Source organism: Corticium candelabrum, chromosome 8, assembly GCF_963422355.1.
Source record: "Corticium candelabrum chromosome 8, ooCorCand1.1, whole genome shotgun sequence".
Taxonomy (NCBI): domain Eukaryota; kingdom Metazoa; phylum Porifera; class Homoscleromorpha; order Homosclerophorida; family Plakinidae; genus Corticium; species Corticium candelabrum.
In genome coordinates this window covers 7,068,664-7,082,041 of record NC_085092.1, presented here as the reverse complement: position 1 = coordinate 7,082,041, position 13,378 = coordinate 7,068,664, and the positions used below count along the sequence as shown (strand labels likewise).

The window sequence follows — 13,378 nt, the reverse complement described above, 5'->3', positions numbered from 1 at the left end:
CACACACACACACACACACACACACACACACACACACACACACACACACACACACACACACGTGGTTCCTTGCATTCATGGATATCCTCTTAACAGGTACTGTACTATTGCTGTTAATAGATCAAACAGCAACAACCTTTTTTTACATGCAACAACTTCAACCCAGTGCTTCGCCACCTTCTCTTTAATTGTGTCTTGATTGTTGCAGTCACTACACCTACCTTGTCTGCAGCATCCGCATCTGCATTGTTCTCCAGCAGAATACGAACCACATCATAGTTACCATAGTAAGCAGCATAGTGAAGTAAAGTATGTCCCAACTGCACAAGCAATACATTAATAGCATTATTGAACAAATCTTGTAAAAATTATTGTAAAATTTATTGTCACCTTATCCTTGTCTTCTATTCCCAGCATAACAACCTTATTCAATATACCAGGTCTATTGTTCTTGTGCGCCCAGTCCAATTTAGCCCACTGAATCTACATAATCCCTGCAGTCATGCCCATAACCTCATAAAATCAATAGTTAGTAGATACACACCTTAACTGCATCATCTTTTGCTGCCATAGAATCATCCTGAAACACACCAATTGACCATTTAACCTAAAACAGCTGAAACAGTAAAATAAAATAATCTACCAATTTCCATAGCAATAAGGCCAACCCGTATTCATATCAATTTCAATAAAATCTATTTGTTATCTCATCTCTACACATCGCATACAGTTGAGTATGTCTCAATCACTATTTTCCATCTTATTGTAAAATAAAAACTAAGGAAAACAAACTAAGAAAGAGAAGATGAATCTTTACACAAGACAGTATCACTTTGGCCTGCAAAAGATCAACATAAATGAGAGCTCACCACTGGATCTGTCTTAGCCTTTTTCCTCGCAAGCTTGAGATTGGCTACTCTTGTTCCCAATCCTTCTATCAATGTGTGACTGTATGAAGTTAACTGTGCCAACTAAACATCAGAATTCAATAGAAATTAACTCAAGCATATTAATCATGACAGAAACGATGTTGTACTTGTGGTCTCTGTGATAGTTTCATCTCTATGTTTTCTTGAAAACCTTTAATCACGTCAAGATTGTCCTAAAAACATGTTCACAAAATACAATCTAATAGTAATCTTGGTTTGGATGTACCAATACATACATAGACATCTTTTGTACTGCTGTCCTCTCTCACTTTCATTCTTGTAAAACATGCCGCAATAGACTTCTGATCTGTTTTAATCTGTAGTCATACACAAGCACGATGAACATTTCAATTTGTTGCTCAAACACTTCCTTCACTTGTAACCTGCACTGCACAATCAATTCTGTTATTTACAAGTTCATCCAATACTACTGTGTTCTGTTTGCTTGCGTTTGTTGCATCTAATACTATCTTAACCTACAGTACAAACAGATTTACTTTACATCTCAGCAACCAAACAGAGACAATTGTACACATTACCTGACGATCATGACTCATCAGATCATCAGTCAAACCATCAACAACTTCAAACAAACCATTCACCTGTTTCTTCAAGCGCTTCAATGGCTAAATGAGCAATACAAACAGAGCAATAATTATTAATATCAGGCAACCAACTTAAGCCATGCATACCAAAGCAATTGCTGACAGTGATGACATAGTCATCTGGTTTATCTGTAACATTTTCGTTGCACTTCCTACAACAGCCAAACCATCATCACTAAATTCTCAATGCACACACAACTAATTTTAATACTGACCAGTAACAAATCTGTCACAGACTACAACCAGAGTACATGGTACCTTAAATACTGAGTAGTTGTCTGCATTCAGACTAAGTACATTCAGCACTGCATTGTTGCAAAACAAGTACTGTATTTCCGGGCATTTAGCTGCATGCTGGTTTGAGCTGAGGATTACCAGGGTGCTGGTATACCGAGGTATAGCGGCATGTCGGAGAAAGAGGCGATTTGACCAACCTCCCTATACACTGGACCCATGCTTATGTATATGCTGCATCCGTTCTTAGATATTGATTGAACTAATATATATAAACACTAAGACGCATACTTTTCTCATCTACATGTAGTATATAATTAGCCCTATAATGTTTCTCTGTCTTCATCCTGCCCTTCTTCATCATCTTCGATCCTCCTTTCCTCATCTGTCAGCCCATGTGTTGTTCTGCTTGTTCAAACTCAATCCTGTACGCACTGACGAGACACCCCACATTCCCTGGCAACTTTCTATTTTTACACTGAGCTTGTCGTACTTGCGTACAACCGCTAGCTTTTTCTTTGTTATCGATTGTCTAAAGACTTTCTGCAACAATGCGAAGATCCATTCTCGATACATTCTGGCTGTTCGACTTCTCTCTCTTCTAGCTGGGCTTTGGGAGAAGCTGCATTTTTTAGGTCAACGTCTGCCACCGAATTGAATTACGGCGCATGTGCAGTAGAATTACCACGCATGTGTAGTTGCTTCCTTGCCAGAGTCCAATAAGCAAGTTTCTGGCAATCCTCATCTATACTGGCATGCAGCTAAATGCACAGAAGTACGGTACAACTTCAGTAAAAACCAGTTGCCCAGTTCAAGTTGTTTCAATTTGACTAGCCCACCTTATTAAGCCAAACCAAGCTGCCAATGGCCCATCAAAACTAAGCAAACAACTCAAACTGGACGAGTTGCTTGATAATGTTGTGTTGCCAAACACATGCACAAAAAACACACAAAGCTTGTTCTGTTCATAGAAGTGAAGACTTTTCAAATAGTCACCAAATGCATACAATTTGTGTTGATATCGTAACTCCTCTAAACAACAATAAAATGTTCCATAAATGTAGATTTAACTGGCATCATTCCAAGTATACAAATTGGTGTACTAACACACAAGAATATGACTTGTGCTATGTGAACTTTAGGATCATCATAACAGTAACATGTGTGTAAACAGAAGTTCTTTGGAATGTTTCTAACCACAGCAAAGATGCCTAAAAACCAAATGTAAGAAAAAAGTGATTGCGTTTATGTACAGAACAAGTTGCACATATCATGTAAAACAACTTTTCTAAATTGAACTCTGTTATTTAGTTCAATCTCCATTCACACACACACACACACACACACACACACACACACACACACACACACACACACACACACACACACACACACACACACACACACACACACACACACACACACACACACACACACACAATGTCAAACTCTCCACGTCATTCGACGTCAACCTTAAGGTCAGTTGCTAAGATAGATCCCCTGCCTCTAGAAACATGGCCTCCATGTGCTACGTGGAGGCTTAGGGCCAGCGCTACAATCCACCTGGAGCTTGGCCGGAGTCATCCAGTTACACTGATAATGGCGCACCTCTGGGATTGGACACCAAGACCCACAACTATCATCTGCTGCATGATGTTACTGCCTAGCCAACAGTCATGTTCACCCCAGTCAATGACCAAGTACTCATGTATACTCCTGAGTCGAGAGAAGCAATTGTGTGTAAGTTTCTTGCTTAAGGAAATTATGCCATAGCTCGCCATCACTGTGACTTGAACCTGCAACCATGCAAGGTCCCGGATGTTTTCATTCTCCACATGCACTCCTTAGCTAACCAACTGAGCTACAGCACCACACGCGCGTGCCCACGTGCACACACACACACACACACACACACACACACACACACACACACACACACACACCATACAAGAATTAGATACCTTCTTCCTTCAAAATTCTTTCCGTGCTGATAACTTCAATCGGCGGTAAACCACCTAGCCTGAACTTGGCCACAACTAGCTCCGGAAATGTTTGCTTCAATGACTGATGAAATGCAATACATTGAGCTTCCATTGTCAGTGCAGAAAACAGTCTAAGGTAGACATCCAATCGCATTTGAAACAAAACCAGACATGAGCTTTTAACCACTTCCGTGAAGTAAATGCCATCCTTTGTCACTTGTATTAGATTAGCAACAAATGAAACTAAGCGACTCTTTTCCTTTTCCACAAGATCTGGTGACACCTGGTCCAGGTGCAGTACAGCAGGCTTGTAGACTGAGTCACCATAGAATATGACCCTTTGACCAGCCGGTGGAAGAGTGTAGAAGAACAAGACCCTGTCTTGTGGTATCTTAAAACATGCTTGACACAGTTCTTTAATACGTGCCTCAAAGGGCTTCACAGTCTCCTCATCTTTCTTCTTGAAGTAAAGCGTTGCACTTCGATTTCTTTCATGATCACACAATTCTCTAGGCTGAGATGAGGTTGAGCCTAAATCAGTGAAACCTTCCACATGTTGTTTCTTTCTAGGTGGCTCATAGCTGTCAGGGTGACTGATCTTTTCCACATGTATAGGAGACAAGGATACATTATGTACTTTAAGAATTTTACTTACAATATGGTTTTGCTTCTCCACACAACAAAGAATGTGACAAAATGTATTAAATGATCCCTTTCCCTTTTGAGGAAGAATAGTACTTACAAGCCTCTCTGATCGTTCAGCTTCAGATGGCATTTGCTGCAGTTCTCTGTGTTCATCTGGAGAAAGTAACTTGAAAGCTCGAAGATGATCCAAAAGCAAGGTTGGGCGAAGTGCAGCTATAACATCTGCACTACAGTGTTTCAACTGTTCCTCCCATTGGGAATCCATCTCTTCCAGTGAACTTGCGGTTGCTTCTACCGTTGATCTACTAGTATTCCCAACTTCCTCCTGTATTGGTTCTTCCCCTTCTTTCATGAAAGTGTCTTTGGCAGATGCTGTCATTCTTTCTTCCTGCATACTTTCTGTCGCACTATTTTCTTTTTGTTTGATTTCATCACTCTGCAGTAACAACAGAGACAAGTACAGTCAATGAAAATTTAAATCAACCATTGTAAATCTGTACTATAATAGTAAATACTACTAAAGTGCCTAACCCCAATGCTGATTGTGTAACAATGTACATAGTGTGACATGTCACAAACTCACAAGATGTTCTGACAATGCCTTCACCTCACTCCTTTGTTTCTTCATGTCAAGATCACATACCTGGCATGTGCAGTGTTAAATGGCAGAGGTGTGGTATCCACCATATCTATGTAATATCCAAACGTAAACAGATGCATTTCTCCTGTTTAACACTATCATGCAACCAAGGCAGCTGTGTGAAGAAGACCCATCCATATTATCTATGTTTGATTTAAGCGACTATGTAGTTCTGGAATTAAGGAATCAGCTCTACAGCCATTCAGTCGTTCTGTTTGACTAGTTTTGATTCTAGAACTAGAGAGCTGCCTTCCACCAGTTCCAGATCAACGCTGGAACTAAAACTCAGAACTGTTTGTCTTACTAAACAAAGTGTAAACTGCACTTGTTCATTCGCAGTATCTGTGGAGTGATGCCACACAAAGCGAGAACAACTTTGTATACTACAACAGCCATAACCAGAAAAAAAGCAGTGTAACGTTCTTACCTACACATTTGTATGGAAAGGCATGTACATAGTTAATTATATTAATTAAGTTGCGTTGCCATATATGGCCATACATAATTTGAAATTTTTCCGGTATTTGACTGAACCGGCGTTTGGCTTGAGTGAACTAGTCATTTGGGGTTGGATAGTAGTCAGTCGGTGAAGGGGAGAGTTTTGAGTGCGGGTGATAATAGAAGTCGTCGTGTTTTGTGCACTCATTACAGTGTCGACCGCTCGTGTCTTCTCGCTGTACCTACATTGCCACTACTCGTCGTCCAGCTCGTGGCAACTGGGGGCCTGTCCAGGAGAAACGTCGCAAGAGGAGTTGAACAAGGAAGAGGAAAGAACGCAAGTAAGAGAAGAGAGCGCTACTACGCGAGTGCATAGCTGGTAAAGAAGCAACAGATGGAACCGCGATAGCTATACATTAGCAGTGTAAAAGTATAACGAGACTGACATGGACCGGTTGCTTGAGGTCGGTCAGAAGATGGGGTTAGAGGGGAAGGAGCTACAGTCCTTCGTATCGGAGCAACTTGTCATAGAGCACGATGAAAGACAACGAGAACGCGAGTTCAAGAGAGCGCAGATGAAAGCCGAGGAGGCATCAACGTTGCGAGAGCGAGAGTTTAAAAGAGCGCAGATGGAGTCCGAGAATATGAGCCAAAGCGCAAACAAGAGGAAAACCGTAGGATACATAAGTATGAACTGAACAGGTTAGAGTTAGAGGCCGGAGGTGTAGCAGCACACGTCACCGACGCCCATGATGCGAGATCGAAGACACCGTAGCTCCCTCCATTTTCTGATGGCCACGACGAGCTAGACAGCTACCTCGAGCATTTGAGCGGTTCGCGAGGAGTAGTGGGTGGAAAGAAGACGAATGGGCAATGTACCTAAGCGCCTTGTTAACGGGGAAAGCACTGGATACCTATTCCAGACTTTCAGACGCTGGCGCCAGGAGCTACGCGCAACTGAAGAGTGCCTTGTTGAAGCATTATAACCTTACTAAAAAGGGTTACAGAAAGTTCTGTAAAGTGAGACAGGAGCAGAACGAAACCCCGCTACAATTTGTCATACGACTGCAGTGCTATCTAGACAAATGGATGACTCTGCCAGGCATGGCCAAAGCCTCTCTCGAAGCCGTACAGGACCTATTCGTAAAGGAGCAATTCTTAAATTCCTGCCCACAAGACCTGTCGGCGCAGCTGCATGAAAAGCCGCTGAGGATGATGGACAAGGTTGCCGACGCAGCAGAGAGATTTCTGACAGCCCGAAATAGGCAATTATATACTGCACAGCAACAGCCACAACAGAACACCGCCAAGGCATCTAGTGAGGAGGAATCTACCGTTGCGAAAGGAGGGGAAACGAGAGCGGCTCAGTCCTGGGGCCCGCAATGCTTTTTGTGTAACAGATTTGGCCTTAGAGCCAACAAATATATATAGAGAGAAACAGACAGCGTTGTTTCAAGTGCAGCAAGATAGGTCACGAAGCAAGAGACTGTCGAAGCATGATTCGTGCTGGGGAAGCCTATGTCAAGTCAAACGCTGTTTTACAAAAAGTGGAATCCGAAGAACCGGCGAGTGATGTTCGAGCCATAAAGAGATCAGCGCAAGATGCGTGGCAAGCCCCGAACACAAGGAGATGGGACTATCGCAGGTCGAGCTGGACGAGTCGGTTGATGTCGGATACCTAGTCTTGCACGACGGGAGAAAAATCCCTATCGTGAGTAATGCTGCCAGTCCGCCATGGCCGAGGGATCACCGCCAAATGCCCGTAGCTAGAGGAAAGATTAGTACCAAGTCTGTGGACGTGCTTTAAAATACCGGATGCAGTGGGGTCATAGTGAAACAGCGACATGTTACAGATGATCAGTACACGGGTCGGGTTGGACTGATGCAGATGGTTGGCAACAGCATCATACGTGTGCCTATAGCAAATGTGCAGATTGACTCGCCGTATTTGTCCGGACAAGTCCCCGAAGCAAGACCGGCCGACGACCCTAATCTGCAATGGGTGGAGACACAAGTGACAAGAAGGGAGGTAGAGGGAGCGCCAGCTCTTTGTCAGTCGCCAGAGAAGCAATGGATCTCAGTTAACAGGGAGGAAATCATAACGATGCAAGCAGAGGACGATTCTCTACGAGGACCAAGGGACATGATCGGCGAAGTAAAGGTGAGAAATCAACGAGAAGCTACATTTGAGAAGAAGAACTACTAGATACTGTACTGAATCTTCAAACATCCGAGTGTCAATAGAGGAAAGCCTGTCTGACAGATCGTAGTCCCTAAACCTTTGCGAGAACAGGTAATGCACTTACAGGGTTGCCGCCACGATTTGTGTAAGGCATGGCGGAAATGCTCATGACCACGCCCCCCGCACAATTTTTAACGTGCCGCATTTTAATCTAGAAGTCAATCAAACTTGCTTGATAGTCTTAAAGATAGTATATATAGACCTGTCTATATACCCAGTGTTCTACTGATGTGAACCAAACCTAAAACTTATTTTGTTCTCATTTGTTGCAACGTTTTTGGACAATTTCTACCGGAAATCAGATGTCGTTACCTGTTAATTAAAGGAAAAGAAAACACCTTCTAAAGTTTACAACAGTACGCCGTTTTACCGCTACACTTTGATGGTCACGTTTGTACAAAATACTGGCAAGCGCATGCCATGCCAGTTTGTCGGCGCAGTTTCTTGGAAGATCACTAGCCGTTGGCACTTGCAAACATTTCCTGGTTGCAGCCAATGCCACTTTCACGGCATGAAAGAAGCAGTTGCCATCGCCACTGACACGAACAAGAATTAACTCTGATGGAGCGTCATGGGGAAGTAGACTGACAGCTACGTTGCCTTTCTGTAATGGAGCACTCATTTTCGCCAAACTAATCTAGCGTGTGCTCATTCTCACAAGGAATTACCACAATCTTTGTGCTAAAAAGAGGATTTTTAGGTCAAGGATTAGTGTGACTTACACATCGCAGTATATCACAACTTGGAATACGCGTCAAACTAAAGTCTGTTAAAGCCTGTGAGAAATTTCAGAGCTCGAGCAATAGATATTTGATTCGCATAATCAGTTGAGAACATGTGATGGGAAGGGGCAACATATCTACAGACCGCATTAATTTGTAGTTCTCTAAAGCCGTCTAATATTCTGCAGTAGCTACACCCTAAATTAAAAACGTTTAGTGATGCTAGAAGGGGAAACTGCAGTTGCTACTGACGCAATTGTGGGTGGTGCATGACAACCACTGTTGCTTTTTGAGTACTTGTATTACAATCAAGTTCATACCATACCGCAGTCATTTCCCTAATTGGTCTTATCATCACACCAAACATCCCAGGCCCTCTAGGCAAAGAAATAAAATAATATGCAAAGAATTAGTTGCTTGCCTCAAACAACTTTGTAAATTTTTAAAATACAAAGTTTGTTGTCTTCATAGCTACAATAGAGAACAGTAGACTCAAAGAACAACTGTTAGGAGACCGCTAATTAAATCAGTGTATGGTGACTCTAAAAGAATGCAAATAAACATTTAGCTTATCTGCTTATGTCAAAACGAGGCGGGTCTAGGACGGCGCTTTACACGTCACAATGCGGAACTTGTCAGTTTTTGGGTTAAATAATCATAGCTACCCCATCTCTATTTACTGGTTGTCTCCACCTGCTTTCAGTACATGCTAGTACGTGCTCGGAATCCCGAGATCTACAAATTTCCCACACAGAGCAAAAATGTGTAAACGGACTCTAGAGTAGCCACTGCCTACTCAGTAAAGCACGGCGGGCCTGCACCAAGCGGGAGCCAAGGCACGGCGCTCCGCCGTGCCTTTTGTATGCTGGGGACAACCCTGACTTAGCGTACAACTCCCTCATGGGAGGACATATGGGAATACGAAAGACCACGGACTGAGTCCTTACCAACTTCTACTGGCCAGCCGTGCGAGAGGATATGACGAGATACTGCAAGTCGTGCAAAGTGTGCCAGCAAACTGTTCGAAAGGGGACGATACCTCAAGCTCCTCTGCAGCTGATGCCATTGATCGACTCACCGTTCAACAGAGTGGCCGTGGACATCGTTGGTCCAATCCATCCAGCGAGTGACGAAGGACACCGATACATTTTGACGCTACTGGACTTTGCGATACATTATCCAGAAGCGAAAGCCTTGAAGTATATTGCCACAGAAGCAACAGCAGAGGCTCTTGTTAGTCTGTATAGTCGTCTCGGAATTCCTGAGAAAGTTCTTAGGGACATGGGGAGCCAGTTTGTCTCCGAGTGTATGCAAGAGGTGTCGCGTCTTCTTAGCATTCGACAGATGATAACTACACCGTATCACCCGATGTGTAACGGGTTGGTCAAAACTTTAACGGTACACTAAAGCGGATGCTAAAGAGACCATGTTCAAAGCAACCCCGACAATGGCACCTGTACATTGACGCCTTGTTGTTTGCCTATAGAGAAGTTCCACAAGAATCTACGGGTGTTGCCCCTTTGAGTTACTGTACAGAAGAGCGGTAAGAGGTCCCATGCACATACTATGTCGCCTTTGGACCAAGGAGAAAGACGAACCCAGTGTGCAGACATCATACCAGTATGTGTTCGAGTTGAGGGAGAGACTGGAAGAAATGCTAAAACTTGCCAGAGAGAAGCTAGAGAAGTCGCAAACACAGCAGAAGCAATACTTCAACCATAAATGCAAACGACGTGAACTCGAGGAAGGTGATCAGGTACTGCTACTGCAGCCTACGGATAGAAACAAGCTTATTATGAAGTGGAAGGGGCCCTACGTAATCGAAAGAAGAGTAGGACCGGTGGACTATGCCGTCAACGTCAAGGGCAAATCGAAGGTCTTTCATGTCAACTTGTTGAAGCAATACTACTCCCGAATCAATGAAGTGGACCAGAAACGTGACACCCCAAAGGAAGGAGGGGCGGTGCAGAAACTGGTGAGCTCGGCCATAATATCAGCTGATGGTGAAGGAGGCACAGATGACGCCGTAGATGACGACAAACTCCTTGACGTGAGCCTGTGTTGGGAACGAAAGACTCTCGATGATGTGAAATTGGGCGAGGAGCTAAGCGTCAAACAACGCGCACAAGCTCAACGTCTGATTGAGGAATTTAGTCCTGTATTTTACCGATGTGCCTGGCAAGACAGACTTGATAAAGCAGCATCGCGTTAAATTGACTTCGGACAAACCAATTCGGTCACGTCCCTATCCAATCCCATACAGCGTGAGAATAACTCTTCGAAAGAAGCTAAACGACATGTTCAAAATGAATATCATCCGAGAGTCAAGATCCCCGCATTCGTCTCCAATAGACATCGTGAAGAAGAGGGACGACACAAATAGGTTGTGCATCGATTTCAGAAAGCTCAATAAGATAACAGAAGTTGATCCAGAACCAACAAATACAGTTGTGGAGACAATCCAGAACCTTAGCACCGACAACTGGTTTTCAAAGATCGATCTGACCTAAGGATACTGGCAAGTGCCACTGGCTGAGGAAGATGTCTACAAGACCGCATTCTCTTCACCCGGTGGATTGTACAAATTCTTAAGAATGCCATTAGGGATTGTAAACTCCAGTGCGACCCTGATGAGAGCAATGAGGATTCTGCTTGAAGACATGGAGAACGTTCAGCACGTCGTCGATGACATCCTGATCCATAATGTTACCTGGGAAGAGCATTTGGCAACGCTCCAAAAACTACTTCAAAGAATGTCCGCGGCTGGACTGACGGCTCGTCATTCAAAAACCGTATCGGCGCACACGCAATCGATTTTGCGGGCTACAGAGTCGGTCACGGTGTTACCAGTCCGCTAGAAGAAAACCTGCGAAACATTCGATACACCCAGAGGCCTAGAACCAAAAGAGATATTTGCTCGTGTATTGGGCTCACAGGTTTCTACCGGGATTACGTTGCAAATTATTCTGAGATCGTGGCCCCACTGACTGATCTAACAAAAAAGGTGCAACCAAACGAGGTGGAATGGAGTGACGACCACAAGAGCATAGACGACACTGGAAAGAGCTATCACGTCACAACCGATACTGCACTTGCAGGACCACAACAGGCAGTTTGTTTTGAGAACTGACGCATCCAAAGTTGGGATCGGCGCCATTCTCATGCAGCAATTCGGCGATCGATTGTTTCACGTGACCTATATAAGCAAGAAGTTATCCGACCGAGAGAAAAGGTTTTCGACAATAGAGAGGGAATGCCTGGCACTGGTTTGGAGCGTAAGGAAGTTGACAATGTTCCTGTATGGCTGGAAATTTGTGTTGCAAACAGACCATCGCTCTCTTTCATTCCTCAATCAAACAAAGTATGAGAACGATTGGGTCATGCGGTGGACTTTGTTCCTGCAGGGGTACACATTCCAGATACTCGCGATCAAGGGCAAGGACAACGGAGCCGACTATCTCAGCAGGTGACTTGACAGCGGGCAAGAAAGGAGAAGATAGAAGTACCCCAGTGCTTCTCTTAAAGGGGGACGTATGTAACATTCTTACCTATGCATTTGTATGGGAAGGCATGTATAGAGTTAATTATTAATTAATTAAGTTGTGTTGCCATAATTGGTTAAGCCTGAGTTGTGTTGCCATATATGGCCATACATAATTTGCATTTTGCCAGTATTCGACTGAACCGGAGTTTGGTGTGAGTGAACTAGTCATTTGGGGTTGGATAGTAGTCAGTTGGTGAAGGAGAGAGTTTGAGTGCAGGTGATAATAGAAGTCGTCGTGTTTTGTGCTCTCATTACTGTGTTGACCGCTCATGTCTTCTCGCTGTACCTACATTGCCACTCACTACTCGTCGTCCAGCTCGTGACAAGCAGTGTTACTCTTGCATATGTAGCTATTCAATTAACCCAACTTGCAACCAGGTCCTATATTTTCTGATCTGAATTTCAAAATGATGGAATCGCCCAAATCAAACGAGTCTTTTCTAATCTACAAGAAAACTGTTGCTCAATCAGTTCGGCCACTGTGACCTAAGCTAAAAGAAAAATTAGAAAAATTGTCAGGCACTGCTCTTATTAATTAATTAATTAGACTATACATATGTACATGTACTGATAGGTAAATATGGTGAAGAAGATGCAGCACGCGCAAAGACACGCATACGCTCAAATGCACCAACAGATGTTCTAAGCTCGCATAGGTATACCTGCTGATTAGATTGAGATTGTTGTACGGGCTGTTGTTGCTGTGCTGGCTGGTCAGCCTGGTCTGTCGAGACCACACCTCTCCCCATCACGTCTGTCACAATATCTACGTGTCCTGCTGCCTTGAGAACCTTACAAAACCGATCCACGACATTATCTCCCTTGTATGGCAATACATGGTAGAGAAGCAGTCTAGCTCGTTCTTGCTCTGTTTCACACTTGCTCAACTTACGACCGTCCTCTAGACTTGCGAGACCTTCAGACACTAAATCGTCTATTAGCTCTGACGTGCGTAGGCCTTGAACAAGTTTGGTCATATTGCGGGTAATATATCGGTCGTATTCCGAGTGAGATGACATGGTAGAGGTAAGCAACAGGAAACGAAGTTCAAACTGACACTCTAACAAAACATTCGGCTCGAGTAGAAGTCAGTTAATTAACTTGTCCAATTACAATCACACTAACCGTGTAAACTCCTCTCCACAGCAGTGAACGTTGTCCAGACGTCAGACAACGACGTCACGGTTGGCGCGAAACTGTACCAAAGAGCGCACTCACATCGGCCAACGCGGTGTTGTCAGCATCGCCGTCATTCTCCCAATTCTTTGATATACTGACAAACAAGCAAACAAACAAACTACTCAAAACAAGACGAAAGCGTAAAATCTTGCGTTGATCTTCCACGTGGCAGCGCAACTGAGAGATTGGGACCAGAGGGGGTTCAAATAATTGATTTG

General features: G+C 43.7%; 2 protein-coding genes across 2 annotated transcripts in view; both read right to left on the bottom strand.

Annotated features, from left to right (window-relative positions):
* LOC134183707 (uncharacterized) overlaps positions 1-1,550 on the bottom strand; it is a 27,805-nt gene extending 26,255 nt beyond the window's left edge. The window contains exons 1-6 of the mRNA XM_062651300.1: positions 1,469-1,550; positions 1,166-1,405; positions 1,037-1,102; positions 870-971; positions 391-580; positions 222-320 (exon numbers count right to left, since the gene is read on the bottom strand). Of these exons, the coding sequence (XP_062507284.1) occupies positions 222-320; positions 391-417 (126 nt within the window). The 5' untranslated portion in view covers positions 418-580; positions 870-971; positions 1,037-1,102; positions 1,166-1,405; positions 1,469-1,550. The remainder of the gene's footprint in view (positions 1-221; positions 321-390; positions 581-869; positions 972-1,036; positions 1,103-1,165; positions 1,406-1,468) is intronic.
* Positions 530-13,378, bottom strand: LOC134182991 (uncharacterized). The gene is made up of 10 exons (XM_062650434.1): positions 13,107-13,378; positions 12,644-13,041; positions 3,730-4,831; positions 1,622-1,686; positions 1,469-1,555; positions 1,313-1,405; positions 1,166-1,246; positions 1,037-1,102; positions 870-971; positions 530-607 (listed from the first exon to the last, which is right to left on the bottom strand). Exons 2-10 carry the CDS (start codon positions 12,998-13,000, stop codon positions 530-532), a joined length of 2,031 nt encoding a protein of 676 aa, XP_062506418.1. The 5' UTR covers positions 13,001-13,041; positions 13,107-13,378.

Coding starts and splice junctions, on each gene's coding strand:
- LOC134182991 (XM_062650434.1), bottom strand. CDS start 13,000: ATGTCATCTCACTCGGAATACGACCGATATATTACCCGCAATATGACC. Junction 1,406..1,468: donor TGATGAGTCATGATCGTCAG/GTAATGTGTACA, acceptor TTTGTACTGTAG/GTTAAGATAGTATTAGATGC. Junction 1,247..1,312: donor GAATTGATTGTGCAGTGCAG/GTTACAAGTGAA, acceptor GTATGACTACAG/ATTAAAACAGATCAGAAGTC.